The sequence below is a fragment of the Cervus canadensis genome, chromosome 10, assembly GCF_019320065.1.
Source record: "Cervus canadensis isolate Bull #8, Minnesota chromosome 10, ASM1932006v1, whole genome shotgun sequence".
Taxonomy (NCBI): Eukaryota; Metazoa; Chordata; class Mammalia; order Artiodactyla; family Cervidae; genus Cervus; species Cervus canadensis.
In genome coordinates, this window is record NC_057395.1 from 34,311,853 (window position 1) to 34,329,353 (window position 17,501).

The 17,501-nt window shown below is 37.8% G+C and overlaps 1 protein-coding gene across 3 annotated transcripts in view; it reads left to right on the top strand.

The window, feature by feature from the left end:
* Nucleotides 1–16,946, top strand: part of SLC39A12 (solute carrier family 39 member 12) — a 95,565-nt gene extending 78,619 nt beyond the window's left edge. For all 3 annotated transcript variants that reach the window (XM_043480361.1, XM_043480359.1, XM_043480360.1), the window contains one exon: nt 16,380–16,946. In XM_043480361.1, the coding sequence (XP_043336296.1) occupies nt 16,380–16,508 (129 nt within the window). In that variant the 3' untranslated portion in view covers nt 16,509–16,946. The remainder of the gene's footprint in view (nt 1–16,379) is intronic.
* Nucleotides 16,947–17,501: the final 555 nt, after the last annotated feature.

The window sequence follows — 17,501 nt, forward strand, 5'->3', positions numbered from 1 at the left end:
AACACGGTATGTTTCTCCATCTGTTTGTGTCCTCTTTGATTTTTGTCAGTGTTTTATAGTTTTCTATGTATAGTCTTTTGTTTCTTTAGGTAGAATATATTCCTAAGTACTTTTATTCTTTTTGTTTGAATGGTGAAATGGTATTTGTTTTCCTTATTTCTCTTTCTGTTTTTTCATTGTTGTATATTAGGGAATGCAAGGGCATTTTCTGTGTGTTAATTTTAATATCCTGCACACTTTACTATATTCATTGATTAGCTCTAGTAATTTTTCTGGAAGATGTCCTTTAAGGGTTTTCTTGTACGAGGATCATGTCATCTGCACAGCGGAGTTTCACTTCTTCTTTTCCTATCTGATTCCTTTTACTTCTTTTTCTGCTCTGATTGCTGTGGCCAAAACTTCCAACACTATGTTGAATAGTAGTGGTGAGAGTGGGCACCCTTGTCTTGTTCCTGATTTCAGGGGAAATGCTTTCAATTTTTCACCATTGAGGGTGATGCTTGCTGTGGGTTTGTCATATATAGCTTTTATTATGTTGAGGTAAGTTCCTTCTATTCCTGCTTTTTGGAGAGTTTTAATCATAAATGAGTGTTGAATTTTGTCAAAGGCTTTCTCTGCCTCTATTGAGATAATCATATGGTTTTTATCTTTCAATTTGTTAATGTGGTGTATTACATTGATTGATTTGCGGATATTAAAGAATCCTTGCATTCCTGGGATAAAGCCCACTTGGTCATGGTGTATGATTTTTTTGATATGTTGTTGGATTCTGTTTGCTAGAATTTTGTTAAGGATTTTTGCATCTATGTTCATCAGTGATATTGGCCTGTAGTTTTCTTTTTTTGTGGCATCTTTGTCTGGTTTTGGAATTAAGGTGATGGTGGCATCATAGAATGAGTTTGGAAGTTTACCTTCATCTGCAATTTTCTGGAAGAGTTTGAGTAAGATAGGTGTTAGCTCTTCTCTAAATTTTTGGTAGAGTTCAGCTGTGAAGCCATCTGGTCCTGGGCTTTTGTTTGCTGGAACATTTCTGATTACAGTTTCGATTTCCTTGCTTGTGATGGGTCTGTTAAGATCTTCTATTTCTTTCTGGTTCAGTTTTGGAAAGTTATACTTTTCTAAGAATTTGTCCATTTCTTCCAAGTTGTCCATTTTATTGGCATAGAGCTGCTGGTAGTAGTCTCTTATGATCCTTTGTATTTCAGTGTTGTCTGTTGTGATCTCTCCATTTTCATTTCTAATTTTGTTAATTTGGTTCTTCTCTGTTTCTTAATGAGTCTTGCTAATGGCTTGTCAATTTTGTTTATTTTTTTCAAAAAACCAGCTTTTAGCTTTGTTGATTTTTGCTATGGTCTCTTTAGTTTCTTTTGCATTATTTCTGCCCTAATTTTTAAGAATTTCTTTCCTTCTGCTAATCTGGGGTTTCTTCATTTTCTTCCCTTCTCTATTTGCTTTAGGTGTAGAGTTAGGTTATTTATTTGGTTTTTCTTGTTTTCTGATGTGAGCCTGTAATGCTATGACTTCTTTGCACTGCTTTTACAGTATCCCATAGGTTTTGGGTTGTTGTGTTTTCATTTTCATTCATTTCTATGCATATTTTGATTTATTTTTTGATTTCTTCTACGATTTGTTGGTTATTCAGAAGCGTGTTATTTAGCCTCCATATGTTTGAATTTTTAACAATTTTTTTCCTGTAATTGAGATCTAATCTTACTGCACTGTGGTCAGAAAAGATGACTGGAATGATTTCAATTTTTTTGAATTTACCAAGGCTAGATTTATGGCCCAGGATGTGATCTATTCTGGAGAAGGTTCTGTGTGCACTTGAGAAAAAGGTGAAATTGATTGTTTTGGGGTGAAATGTCCTATAGATATCAATTAGGTCTAGCTGGTCCATTGTGTCATTTAAGGTTTGTGTTCCTTGTTAATTTTCTGTTTAGTTGATCTATCCATAGTTGTGAGTGGGGTATTAAAGTCTCCCACTATTATTGTGTTACTATTAATTTCCTCTTTCATACTCATTAGCATTTGCCGTACATATTGTGGTGCTCCTATGTTGGGTGCATATATATTTATAATTGTTATATCTTCTTCTTGGATTGATCCTTTGATCATTATGTAGTGTCCTTCTTTGTCTCTTTTCACAGCCTTTATTTGAAAGTCTGTTTTATCTGATATGAGTATTGCGACTCCTGCTTTCTTTGGGTCTCCGTTTGTGTGAAATATTTTTTCCCAGCCCTTCAATTTTAGTCTGTATGTGTCTCTTGTTTTGAGGTGGGTCTCTTGTAGACAGCATCTATAGGGGTCTTGTTTTTGTATCCATTCAGCCAATCTTTGTCTTTTGGTTGGGGCATTCAACCCATTTACATTTAAGGTAATTATTGATAGGTGTGGTCCCGTTGCCATTTACTTTGTTGTTTTGGGTTCACGTTTATACAACCTTTCTGCATTTCCTGTCTAGAGAAGATCCTTTAGCATTTGTTGAAGAGCTGGTTTGGTGGTGCTGAATTCTCTCAGCTTTTGCTTGTCTGTAAAGCTTTGAATTCTCCTTCATATCTGAATGAGATCCTTGCTGGGTACAGTAATCTAGGTTGTAGGTTATTCTCTTTCATTACTTTCAGTATGTCTTGCCATTCCCTTCTGGCCTGGAGGGTTCTATTGATAGATCAGCTGTTATCCTTATGGGAATCCCTTGTGTTGTCATTTGTTGTTTCCTCCCTTGCTGGCTTCTTAATATTTTGTTCTTTGTGTTTGATCTTTGTTAATTGATTAAATGTGTCTTGGGGTGTTTGCGCCTTGGGTTTTATCCTGTTTGGGACTCTCTGGGTTTCTTGGACTTGGTGGCTATTTCTTTCCCCATTTTAGGGAAGTTTTCAGCTATTATCTCCTCGAGTATTTTCTCATGGCCTTTCTTTTTGTCTTCTTCTTCTGGGACTCCTATGATTCGAATGTTGGGGCGTTTCACATTGTCCCAGAGGTCCCTGAGGTTGTCCTCATTTCTTTTGATTCTTTTTTCTTTTTTCCTCTCTGTTTCATTTATTTCCACCATTTTATCTTCTACCTCACTTATCCTATCTTCTGCCTCCGTTATTCTACTCTTGGTTCCCTCCAAAGTGTTTTTGATCTCATTCATTGCATTATTCATTTTTAATTGACTCTTTTTTTATTTCTTCTAGGTCTTTATTAAACAGTTCTTGAATCTTTTCAATCTTTGTTTCCAGGCTATTTATCTGTAACTCCATTTTGTTTTCAAGATTTTGGATCATTTTTATTATCATTATTCTAAATTCTTTTTCAGGTAGATTCCCTAACTCCTCCTCTTTTGTTTGACTTGGTGGGCATTTTTCATGTTCCTTTACCTGTTGGGTATTTCTTTGCCTTTTCATCTTGTTTAGATTGCTGTGTCTGGACTGGGCTTTTTGTATTCTGGAGGTCTGTGGTTCCTTTTTATTGTGGAGGTTTTACCCAGTGGGTGGGGTTAGACGATTGGCTTGTCAAGGTTTCCTGGTTAGGAAAGTTTGCGTCGGTGTTCTGGTGTGTGGAACTTGATTTCTTCTCTCTGGAGAGCAATGGAGTGCCCAGTAATGAGTTTTGAGATGGGTCTGTGTGTTAGGTGTCATCCTGGGCAGCCTGTATGTTGACATTTAGGGCTATGTTCCTGCGTTGCTGGAGAATTTGCTTGGTATGTCTTGCTCTAAAACTTATTGGCTCTTGGGTGGTGGTTGGTTTCAGTGTAGGTATGGAGGCTTTTGGATGGTCACTTATTACTTAAAGTTCCATGTAGTCAGGAGTTTTCTGGTGTTCTCAGGTTTTGGGCTTAAGTCTCCTGCCTCTGGATTTTAGTTTTATTCTTCCTGTAGTCTCAGGACTTCTCCAACTACACAGCACTGATAATAAAACTTCTAGGTTAATGGCGAAAAGATTCTCCCCCGTTAGGGACACCCAGAGAGGTTCACAGAGTTACATGAAGAAGAGGAGAGGGAGGAGAGAGATAGTGTTGAGCAGGAGGAGAAAAAGGGGGACTCAAGAGGAGAGAGACAGATCTACGCAGTTGTCTGTTCCCAGAATGTTCTCCGTAGCCCAGACACCCACCAAGATTCACAGAATTGGATTGGGAAGAAAAGGGGAAAGGAGGAAATAGAGGTGTTCTGAGGTAGAAAACAGAGAGTCAAGATTGGGAGAGAAAAATCAACACACTCCTGAATAAAAATGGGAACTGAATATTGGATTCTTAAATGTTCACAATTTATATCATATATTGAAAAACAAAAACTAAAAATCTAGAGTAGAGATTAGACTCTTAAAAATACTATATTAAAAACAGAAACCAAAACACACACAAAAAATTTTTTTAAAATATATATGAAGTTCAGTTTAAAAAATAGGGCTTCTCTTTTTTTTTTTGGTAAGGTTATAGTGTATTGAAAATGAAAATTAAGGAGTAGTAGAGGAGTACTAGAGGACTTTAAAAGAAATAAGAGAAAAAGAAAAGTAGAAAATAGAAGAGAAAAAGGAGAAAAAAAGAAAAAAATTTTTTTTAATTAAAAAAATCGTAAAAATCTATGAAAATGAAAGTTAAGGAGTGATGGGGAATAATAGGAAATTTTAAAGGAAAATAAAAGAGAAAAAAGAAAAAATTAAAAAAAAATTTTTTTTTCTTATTTAAAAAAAAAAAAAGTAAAAATATATCTAGGAATTTCTTTGGAGCTATTGCGGTCAGTGTCGGTTCGGCTCAGTTTCAGATATCTCCTCGTTCCAGCTTACACTTCTCGATATCTACAGGCCTCTTCCGGTCTAATCGGTGTTTTCTACAGGGATTTTAATCTGTTGCACCGCTCTCTCCTGAAGCGGTTCCCTTTGTTTATTTGGCTTCTGTTTGCCGGTTTCTTCAGAGCCTCATTTCCGCCCTGACACAGGCGGGCGGAGGTGGACTCTTATTCAGGTAGCTAGTTCTGTCGCGCTGCTGGGAGGGGCTGACGCTGCGGGGAGGGGCAGGCGCTGCCAGGAGAGGCTGGCGCTGCTTTCTCGTCTGCGCTGCTCAGGATCCCGGCTGCTCTATATGGAGCGCGCCCGCGCAGCTCCAGCCCTTGGGTGTTCCACAAAAGCGCGGAACAAAAGGCTGCGTCCGCTCTTGTGCCTTCCCCGTCAGAGCGGTCCAGGCAGCCAGGAGCTTGACAGGCGCACTCTCTCCGGGTGCGGCGCACCCACTCCCTTCCACGGTCCCAATCTCGGTTTCCGCCGGCGCCAGTCAGGTGCGTGCGCCTTCTGCCCTCTGCGTCCCCAGCCCCAGTCCCCGCCCGCGTCGGTCGGGTGCCTGCGCGCTGTGTCTCGCGCGACCTGCTCCCGCCTCCGGTGGGTCCGGGCCAGTCCGCAGTCTGCGAGCCCCTCTCCGGACTCTCTCGGTCCCCCCGTTCCGCGAATGGCCGGCAGCGCTCAGGCCGGTCAATTTTCTCTCTCTTCCCTGCTCTCCCACAATTCAAGTTGGCAATTCACAAAAGCTCCCTCCGATTGTCCTCAGGGCACTCAGGCCCGGACCCTGCCCCAAACAATGCCACCCGCTCCTCTCCGTGCCGCCCCCACTTGCTGGTGGCGGATGCCGGTGTCTGGGGCACTTTTCTGCTGAGAGTTGCTTTTAGGCAGTAATCTGTGGGTTTTATTTATTGTTTCCCTCCCAGTCAGGTTGCCCTCCTAGATTCAAACACTTACCCCAGGCCGGCCAGTGCGAGGGTTTCCCGGTGTCTGGAAACGTCCTCTAAAGACTCGCTTCCCAGGACGGATCTCTGTCCTTAGCTCTTTTGTCTCACTTTTTATCTTTTATATTTTGTCCTACCTCCTTTCGAAGACAATGGGCTGCTTTTCTGGGTGCCTGATGACCTCAGCTAGCGATCAGAAGTTGTTTTGTGAAGTTTGCTCTGCGTTCAGATATTCTTTTGATGAATTTGTAGGAGAGAAAGTGGTCTCCCCATCCTACTCCTCTGCCATCTTGGCTCCTCCCTGTTAATTATTTCTTAGACAACAGGTTATTGATGAATAATCATCAACTGACCCTTTAAAAGTCAAGAGAAAAACTAACTGAAAAATTAACATTGTTGTAAATATGTGGATGAGTGAATATTCTAAAGTTAACTTTTTTCTCATGTGTTTGACAGCATATGACATAGAACATAGAAACATTTCTATACTCCAGTGGCTTTTCATAGCAGTGATGATCATTTGGAAAAAGAAAAAGAAAATCTAGGTGTTTCAGTGTTATAAGAATATGGAAAATACTTGGAAAAAAATCTTCCTGTCCTGAATATAAATGAAACAATTTGATTTGGCACTATCTACTTTGTCCTTAGCCACCGAACAATTCAGTAACTCAAAATCAGTTCAGTTCAGTCGTGTCTGACTCTTTGCGACCCCATGCAGCATGCCAGGCCTCCCTGTCCATTGCCAACTCCCAGAGTTTACTCAAGCTCATGTCCATTGAGTCAGTGATACCATCTAGCCATCTTATCCTCTGTCATCCCCTTCTCCTCCTGCCTTCAATCTTTCCTGCATCAGGGTCTTTTCAAATGTGTCGGGTCTTCACATCAAGTGGCCAAAGTATTGGAGTTTCAGCTTCAACATCAGTCCTTCCAATGAATATTCAAGACTGATTTCCTTTAGAATGGACTTGTTGGGTCTCCTTGAAGTCCAAGGACTCTCAAGAGTCTCCAACACCAACAGTTCAAAAGCATCAATTCTTCAGTGCTCAGCTTTTTTTATAGTCCAACTCTCACATCCATACATGACTACTGGAAAAACCATAGCTTTGACTAGATGGACCTTTGTTGGCAGAGTAATGTCTCTGCTTTTTAATATGCTTTCTAGGTTGGTCATAACTTTTCTTCCAAGGAGCAAGCGTCTTTTAATTTCCTGGCTGCAGTCACCATCTGTAGTGATTTTGGAGCCCCCCAAAATGAAGTCTCTCACTGTTTCCACTGTTTCCCCATCTATTTGCCATGAAGTGATGGAACCAGATGCCATGATCTTAGTTTTCTGAATGTTGAGTTTTAAGCCAACTTTTTCACTCTTCTTTCACTTTTATCAGGAGGCTTTTTAGTTCTTCTTTGCTTTCTGCTATAAGGGTGCTGTCATCTGCTTATCTGAGATTATTGACATTTCTCCCGGCAATCTTGATTCCAGCTTGTGCTTCATAGCCCAGCGTTTCTCATGATGTACTCTGCATATAAGTTAAATAAGGAGGGTGACAATATACAGCCTTGACGTACTCCTTTCCCGATTTGGAACCAGTCTGTTGTTCCATGTCCAGTTCTAACCGTTGCTTCCTGACCTGCATACAGATTTCTCAAGAGGCAGGTCAGGTGGTCTGGTATTCCCATCTCTTTAAGAATTTTCCGGAGTTTGTTGTGGTCCACACAGTCAAAGGCTTTTCCAGCACCTCAAAATATGCTTCATTTTTTCCTTATCCCCCCTTTTTTTTCTCTTTCCACTTGTAGAAAACAGGAATGTTTAGGTAGAACAGAAGAAATATCATTAGATTCATAATGAATACCAAAAGATCCATAATCATTATGATTTTTCTCCCAATAAGCCTATAGGCCAAGGTATGAGTGTTTCATTTACACCAGGCATAGATAATAAAAAAATTTTTTTGTCTGCATTTTCTACAATGGTGGCTCTATCCATATGTCACTATATATGGCTATATCCATATGTCACATATATATCCATATGGAGTGCTTGAAATATAGTGTTTTTAATTAAAATGGATGTTGGATTTAGATTTTTAGAAATCCTAGGAAATGCATTTTTTTAATTAAAAAACTTTATTTTAGAGCAGTTTAAAATTCTTAGCAAAGTTGAGTAGAAAATAAAGAAAATTCCCACATGACATCTGACCCAGACACATACATACCTTCCCCTACTATGAACATCACACACCACAGTTATGTTTGTGACAACTGATGGAACTACACTGATAAATCATTATCACCCCAAGTCCATATTTACATGAGGGTTCATGTTGCTGTTGTACATTCTATGGATTCTGACAAATGACATATATTCCTTCACTGTGTTATCATACAGAATAGTTTTAATGCACTAAAAATCCTTGGTGTGCATCCTTAGAGATTCCTGACAACCACTAATCTTTTTATTGTTTTCATAGTTTTAACTTTTCCAGACTGTCATATAGTTGAAATTATTATACTATGGTGCCTTTTCAGACTAGCTTCTTTCACTTAGTAATAGGCATTTGCATTTCCCCCACATCTTGATAGCCCAGATTTTTAGCATTAAATAATATTCACTTGTCTGGATGTACCACAGTTTACCTATCCATTTACCTAGTAAAGGACACCTTGGTTACTTCCAAGTTTTGGAAATTATGAGTAAAGCTGCTATAAACTTCCATGTGCAAGTTTTTCTGTTAACATAATTTTCCAGTGTTTTGGGGTGAATACCAAGGAGTGCAATTTCTAGAGTATGTTTAGTTTTGCAAAACATCTGCCAAATGTTTTCCAAAGTGGTGGGATCATTTTGCATTCCCACCAGCAATGAATGAGAGTTCCTGTTGCTCCAGATCCTTGCCAGTATTTGCTGTTGTCAGTGTTTTGGATTTTGGCCATTCTAATAGGTATGTAGTGGTATCTCACGTATCTCACTGCCAGTATAATCTGAGATTCCCTAAAGTCATATGATGTTGAACATCTTTTCATGTGCTTATTTGCCATCCATAAACCTTCTACCTTCTTTGGGGAGGTGTCTTTTCAGTTCTTTTACTCATTTAAAATATTGGGTTGTTTGTTTTCTTTTCATTGAATTAAGTTCTAAGAGTTCTTTGTATATTTTAAACAGTCTTTTATTAGGTGAGTCTTTTGCAAATATTTTCTCCCAGTCTCTGGCTTATCTTTTCATTCTTTTGATGTTATCTTTTGCAGACCAGAAGTTTTAATTTTTTCTTTTTGGCCACACTCTGTGGCTTGCAGGATATCAGTTCCCACCCAGGGATTGAACCTGGGCCAAGGCAGTGAAAGCCTGGAATCCTAACCAGGGCTTTCACTGGTTTGGCACCAGGGAACTCAGAAGTTTTTAATTTTAATGATGTTCAGCTTGTCAATCAGTTCTTTCATATCTTTGATGTGGATCTAAAAAGGCATCACCATACCCAAGATCCTCTGGGTTTTACCTGTATAGTTTTATAATTTCATGTTTTTCATTGAAATCCGTGATTCATCTTAATTTTTATGAAAATTTTGTGTATAGATTCTTTCTTGTTTTTTTTTTTGCTTCTGCATGTCCAATAGTTCCAACACCATTTATTGGGAAGACTATCTTTGTTTTATTACTTTTGTTCATCTGTCAAAGATCAGTTGATTGTATTTATGTGGGTCTATTTCTGGGCACTCTACTCTGTTCCACTGATCTGTTTATCTTTTCTTTTGCCAGTACCAAACTGTCTTAATTACTATAGCTTTATTGTAAGTCTTGAAGCTGGGTAGTATCAAATTCTCCAACTCTATTCTTTTGCTTTAGTGTTGTGTTGGACATTCTGTGTCATCTGCCTCTCCATATAAGCTTTAGAATCAAATTGTCAATATCCACAGAATAAGCTGCTTGGGTTTTATTTTGATAGGGATTGCATTCAATCTATAGATCAAGTTGTGGAGAACTGACATCTTGACAATATTGAATTTTCCTACCCATAAACATGGAATGTCTCTCCATTTACTCTTTTTCCTTGACATCTTTGAGTTTTATAGTTTTCCTCAAATAGATGTTTTATATATTGTGTTAGAGTTATATCTAAGTGTTTCATTTTGGGGTTCTAATATAAATGGTGTTTTTAATTCAAAACCCACCTGTTCATTCCTAGTAAATAGAAAAGCAATTGACTTTTGTATATTAAACTTATATTCTGCAACCTTGATATAAGCATTTATTAGTTCTGGGAGCTTTATTGTTTTGGCGTTACTGAATAGACAGTCATGTCAAGTACAAATAAACAGAGTTTTATCTCTTTTTATCCCCAATCTGTGTAACTTTTATTTCCTTTTCTTCTCCTACTGCATTTGCTAGGACTTCCAATATGATGTTGAAAAACAGAGGTGGAAGGGCATATCCTTGTTTTGTGTATGATTTTAGCAGGAAAGCTTTCAGTTTCTCACCACTGAGTATGATGTTAGCTGCAGGCTTTTTAAGATGCTAATTATGAATTTGAGGAAGCGCCTCTCTATTCCTAATTTGCTGGGAGTTTTTATTTTATCATGAATAGGTGTTGAATTTTGTCAATGCTTTTTATGCATCTATAGATATGATCATGTGATTTTTCTTTAACCTGTTGATATTGTAATGTCAGCTCAGTTCAGTTGCTCAGTTGTGTCTGACTCTTTGCAATCCCATGGACTGCAGCATGACAGGCCTCCCTGTCCATCACCAACTCCTAGTGCTTACTCAAATTCATGTCCAGCGGGTCAGTGATGCCATCCAACCATCTCATCCTCTTCTCCTCCCACCTTCAATCTTTCCCAGCATCAGGTTCTTTTCAAATGAGGCAGTTCTTCGCATCAAGTGACTGAACAATTGGAGTTTCAGTTTCAGCATCAGTCCTTCCAATGAATATTCAGGACTGATTTCCTTTAGGATAGACTGGTTGGATCTCCTTGAAGTCCAAGGGACTCTCAAGAGTCTTCTCCAATACCACAGTTCAAAAGCATCAATTCTTCAGTGCTCAGCTTTCTTTATGGTCCAACTCTCCCATCCATACATGACTACTGGAAAAACCATAGCTTTAACTAGACAGATATTGGAATGTAGATTATATTAATTGATTTTTTTGAATGTTAAACCAGCCTTGGCTGCCTAGGATAAAACCCACTTTTTTGTGGCATATAATTTTTGTTATACATTGTTAGATTTGATTTGTTAATATTTTCTTGAGGATCTTTATATCTCTGTTCATGAGAAATATCAACCTATAGTTTTCTTGTCATATATGTCTGGTTTTTTATATTAAGACAATGCTGATCTCTTAGAATGAATTAGAAATTATTTACTCAGCTTCTTTCTTTGGAAAGAGACTGTAGAAAACTGACATTATTTCTTCATTAACTGTTTGATAGAATTCACCAGTGAACACATCTGGGTCTGGTGCTCTGGAAAATTATTAATTATTGATTCCATTTCTTTAATAAAAGAAATAACCTGTTCGGGTGGTCTGTTTTTTTCTTGTGTTAGTTTTGGCAGATTGTATCTTTCAAGGAATTTGTACATTTCATCTAGGTTATCAAGTTTGTGGGCATAAAGTTATTCATAATATTCCTTTATTATCCATGGATTTTTTAGTGATGTCCCTGCTTTCAATTCTGATATTAGTAATTTGTGTCTTCTGTCTTTATTTCTTAGTTAGCCTGGAAGAGACTTGTCTAGTTTATCGTTCTTTTCATAAAATCAACTTTTGGTTTTGTTGATTTTTGTCTATTGATTTCCTATTTTCAATTTCACTGATTTCTGCTCTAGTTTTTATTATTTCTTTTTTTTTCCTTATTTGGGATTTAATTTGCTAGTTTTCTTCTAGTTTCCTAAATTGGGAGCTTAGATTATTGTCTTTAGATATTTTCCCCCAATATATGCATTCAATCCTGTCAATTACCCTCTATTTACTGTGTTCACTGAATACCACTAGTTTTGATAAGTTGTATTTTCATCTTCATAAGTTGTCTCACATTGTTTCAAATCCCTCACCCTGAGAAGGTCAGAGTCACTATATCTCTTTCACGACAGGCATTTTTATTGAAGCACAGGCTCAAGTCGACATGAATGGGACATCCAACTCAACCCTGGCACCACTGACATTTGGGGCTGGATAATTCTCTGTTGTGGGGCTTCTTCTGTGTACTGTAGGATGTTTAGCAGTGTCCCTGGTTTCTATCCACTAGATGTCAGTTGTCCCTCTGCCCCTAGTCATGACAACCAAGAATGTCTTCAGACCTTGTCAAATGTCCCCTTGGGAGTTCTCTCCTCTGGTTGAGAACTACTGGATTCTTGTACCTAGCAAGAGAAAGGTCAAACATACAACACATGCAAGGGCTTTAGATTTACGGCAGTGGAAAACAGGCTGATGTATTTTCTCACGCCTGTGTGGGAGCATCCTGGATGTTCTGTTTGGATGTGCTTGAAATGGATATTTCTTTGTTTAAAGTAGCAAACTGGATAGAAGGAGGATTAAGATTATTGCAACCTGCTATCTCACACCCCAGCACAGAGCAGCGAAATAGAAGTCAAAGCTGGATCCAAAACTGTTATCCTGGATGGATGGATAGCCTTAAATTATGTTACATATATTTATTTTTTCAGAATCTTTTCCCTTACAGGTTATTACAAAATATTAAGTAGAGTTCCATGTACTATTCAGTAGGTCCTTGTTGATTATATATTTTATATGTGTAGTATGTATACGTCGATCCCAAACTCCTCATTTATCTCCCTGCTTCCTTTCCCCTTTAGTAACCATACATTTGTTTTCTATGTCTGAGTCTATTTCTGTTTTGTAAATAAGTTCATTTACACCATTTATTTTAGATTGTTTCTCTGGATTACTTCACTTCATATGATAATTTCTAAGTCCATCCATGTTGCTGCAAATGGCATTCCTTTCTTTTAAAAAATTAAAATAATTGGCTCTGTGATAACTTGCCATCCATTCAGCGGTACCTTCTCGCAGCTTGTTTTTCCTCAAGGTCTTTCAGGATGCTCTGGAGGAAGGTCTTATGTAACATCTACTTTGATTTACATCCTTTGAAAAATCACACCTTTACTTATATCTTTCCTCCTCTATTTACTCCTCAAAACCCTGCAAGAGGTGAAATGATGAACGCCTTTCAGTTATGAGGAAACACTGGCTCAGGAAGGATGATGACTTGTCCAAAGAAAGGCACGTAGACGTGACGTCAGAACCAGGAGAAGAAGCCAAGTCATCTCATTATTGTAGAAGATATGCAAACATCTGCAAAGCCCAGCTTGCTATCTGAAATTCACCTCTGTTCTGGCCCAATACATTTCTAATTAGCTAGAAAAAAATAAAAAATGCCAACACTAAAAAGTCCAATTAGTCACTGCATGTGATAAAAAATATGTAGTAGAATACATAGATAGTACACTGCCTTTGTCATAAAAGCTAGCCTGTTACTGATTCTATTTATAAGGCAGACAGTATGCACTGGAACAAAGCTGTAACAGACTAACTTTGTAAGCCTATAGAAACAGACAAACAATGAAAATTTCAAATTTTAAAACTTTAAAGAGATGCTCACCCTGACATGGAAGCTTTGATCATAATTTGAGTGGCCTTTCTGCACTTCCCATGTCCACATGGTTTGGTAAGAAAACCTAGCTAAGCTTGCTTTTGAGACAGTACTTGGCACTCTTTTGGATGATTATGGATGACATAAGAACCGTAATATCTCTTGGGTACATACCAAAATACCAGCAAGTTCTGCAGAAAGTCTTTCCAAAAGATACAAACATAAAATGCTGAAGCTCAAACCTCATCTGATTACACCATTTCACTTGCTCTGAATCTAGCCATATTTTTAATCATTTCAGTCAGCAAATTTGAAGGAAAATAAAGGTCCATAGGAATTCATTTTTGAGAGTACATACTGTGATTTTCTTTTTAAAAAACACCCAAAAAGAGTTTAAATGTTACCATTTTCCCCTAGCTTTCAAAAGAGAAAAGTCCCCTTTTCCTCTGGGGCAGTTAAACTGTTATTGAACAATTTTACAGATCTTGATTTATACCCTAAGACTAGAGGGGTGAAATGATGGATAGAATGCGTTAACATTGAAGTAGAAAGTAGAAAAAAAGAGAAATGATGGCAAAACAGCCTTGCCTTCTGGAGATAGTACTAGGAGAAATGTTCTTCAGATTTTTGCCAGATGTTTGGAAATCCTGAAGCAGAAAGTAACTTCCTTTCTAACCTCCATGCTTGGCAAGTTTCCCGAGTCTGATCAGTGAATGTCAAGACATGACAGTCAAGTAGTTGTAATTTTCTGGAAAATAATCTTTAAGATGCAATTCTTTAACATACCATTGTGAAGTTCTTTTTAAAAATTTCAATCAGGCATAGGAAAAAAACCCCTGATATGCATGAAGCCCACATATTGACTGTAACTGGTCTACAGGTAACAGCCCCTACAAATTCTATTAACTAACTGAGATGTAGTTATGATGGTCAACTGCTAATTAGGATTTCTGAACATTTTAGCAAGTGATAGTAAATACATGTTTTAAACTTGATTCCATCTGCATAATTGTATCCCTACTCAAGTTGAAGCTTTAAAATGAATGCTCATGGAGAATGGTAATGCACACCAGGAAGGCAAGTGGATAAATACTAATATCATGTGCCATGTAGTAATTTTATATGAGGGAGGACTTGACACAAAGGATGGTTTATGAAACACCCTCTGAAACTAAGATGATGTCTTTCCTTCTTGTACACCTAAGGTTCACACTCCTGGGCCATCCTAAGTTCACACTTCTTTGTCTATTTCCATCTTTGTTTGAAAAATGGCTTCTTATTGGTGTCATTAAAGATCTGTTACTGGATATTGCAACATTTGCCTTCAGTATGGTTTATAAATGTACATACCCCTGAATGGATGGCAAGTTATCACAGAGCAAATTGTTTTAATTTAAAAAAGCAAGGAGTGCCATTTGCAGCAACACGGATGGACCTAGAGACTATCATAATAAGTGAAATAAGTCAGACAGAGAAAGACAAATAGCCTGTGTTGCTATATGTATAAGCCTATGTTGCTTATATGTGAAATCTAGAGAAAATGATACAAATGAATTTATTTACAAAACATAAAGAGACTAGTCTCACAGACATAGAAAACAAACAGTTACCAAAGGGGGAGGGTGTGGGTGAAGGATGAATTAGGAGGTTGGGATTAAGATGTACACACAGGACCTACTCTAGAGCACATGCTACTGCTGCTGCTAAGTCACTTCAGTCGTGTCTGACTCTGTGTGGCCCCATGGACTGCAGCCCACCAGGCTCCTCCATCCACGGGATTTTCCAGGCAAGAGTACTGGAGTGGGGTGCCATTGCCTTCTCCTAGAGTACATGGGCCCCTACTTAATATTTTGTAGTAAACTTTAAGGGAAAAGAACCTGAAAAGGAATATGACACATATGTATATTACAAATTTAAGGCTATCCATCCATCCATTCAGGATAGCAGTTTGGATCCTACTTTGTCTTTTATTCCACTGCTCTGTGCTGGGGTGTGAGACAGCAGGTTGCAATAATTTTAATCCTCCTTCCATCTATTTTACCAATTAAAACAAAGAAATATCCATCTCAAACACACTGAAACAGAACATCCAGGATGCTCCCATACAGGCATGAAGAAAGACATCAATCTGTTTTCCATTACAATAAATTTAAAGCCCTTGCATATTTTATATGTTTGACCTTTCTTTTGCTAGGTTTGAATTCAGTAGTTCTCAACCAGAGGAGAGAACCCCCAAGGGGACGTTTCACAAGGTCTGAAGACATTCTTGGTTGTCATGACTAGGGGCAGAGGGACAACTGACATCTAGTGGATAGAAACGAGGGACACTGCTAAACATCCCACAACACACAGGAGAACCCCCACATCAGAGAATTATCCAGTGTCAAATGTCAGTGGTGCCAGGGTTGAGTTCAGTGTCCGATCTCTGTTGACCTGAGGCTATGCGCCAATGGAAATGATTGTCATGAAAGAGATACAGTGACTCTGACCCTCTCAGGGTGAGGAATCAAAAGAACTGAGATGAACAGTTTGAGGAACAACTCACAGATGTTGAGCGAATGTTTCCCTTGAAATGGCATTACAGCATTTCACAAACATAAAACTGCTGCCTTTCTCTCTCTGAGAATAAAACCTAGCCTTAGGAGATGATGCCTTTATTGTTCCAAAGGTCAGGAAGATCTCAGTCATCATTTTGAAAAGAAACAAATATATGCTTTATAATAGCCAGTGCATTTAGCAATTTCATAAACCCAACAGGACCATCAAAAAGAATTCCTTTCATCTATTATCTATTTCACATTTAAGGATTTTCCAAAAATAAAAACAGGGATTAGATTTGCTTCAGTTGATAACTGTCATTTTAAGATTTCTGGCATTGCTAGGATCCTTGTCACTACATTCAAATGGCTCAATTTATCTGATGTTTTAGAATTTTGGTGAGAGCGGGTATTAAACATTTTGTAACCGTTTGGGGAATTGGAAAGGTTATTAAGTTCTGAATAACAGAGTCTCTCATGTTTTCCCACCAAACTTTTCCCAGCAGTGAATATATCTGGATCTTATTCTGGTTTTTTATTCTTTTTTTAGCTTCCTGAAATGACTCATGTTCAAACACAGCGACCCTGGTTGATGCTTCTCCTGCAAAACTTTGGACTGACCCTAGGTTGGCTTTCTCTCTTCCTCTTGGCTATATATGAGCAAAATATTAAAATATAAGTTTATAGTCTCAAAATCCTTCAAAAATCAATTTCCCTGGCCTCACTTCATTTCTTTTATTATATCCTATAATGATTTATAAATTAAATATTTTTATCTTAGGTTAAATGTGTGTCTTTAATAACTTATTAATTTAATAATGCAATTTTGTTTCTGTAGTGTATAAATTGAATTTTTAAGTTTCCAACACCATGCAGGAACTCACACCTTTTTTAGTAATTGGTAAGCTGTAAATTAATTCTAGTAAACTTTCAAAAAGAATTGTTTCCCTAGTAAAAGATGTTTGTTTGTAGTATTTGAAATGGACAGATGTCTGTTGGGATACAATCTGTTTCAACTTCTTTGATGTCAATAATATATTTTTGTGTGTATGTGAGATTACAAACCATAAGCAAACTAAATTCCAAACAAATGTAATAAAGTCCAGTTTTAATGTGATGGTTTGTATTACCTTTTGTTACTGGATGTCAGATTCTATATCAACACTAAATATATATACATATATGTGTGTGTGTGTGTGTATATATATATATAGTTTACTTAAGAGCATGACCCACTGACTCAAATGCTCATAAATAAGCAAACTTGGGAAGTTTATTTTTTATTCATTTATTTATTTGGGTGCACCAGTTGCAATATGTGGGATCTAGCCTGACCAGGGATTGAACCCAGGCCCCCTGCATTAGGAGTACAGTGTATTAGCTACTGGACCACCAAAGCCTGGGAAGTTTAAAGGCTATTGTGTCAACACTCTTCTCTATAATCACCAAAGGAAATCTGGTCCAGGTAAAGAAAACTGGAAAAAACAGATGAAGTTCAAAAATTCTTAACAGAACAAAACTTGAGTGAGGTTGGAGATTACTGTGTAGACTCTCATGGATTTAACAGAGTATATTTATGAGAATAATAGTACTGAAATATACAAGCAGCATTACTGATAGCCTAGCAAACTGAGCCACCGGGGACGCCCTCTAGCAAAATCATTAAACTAGA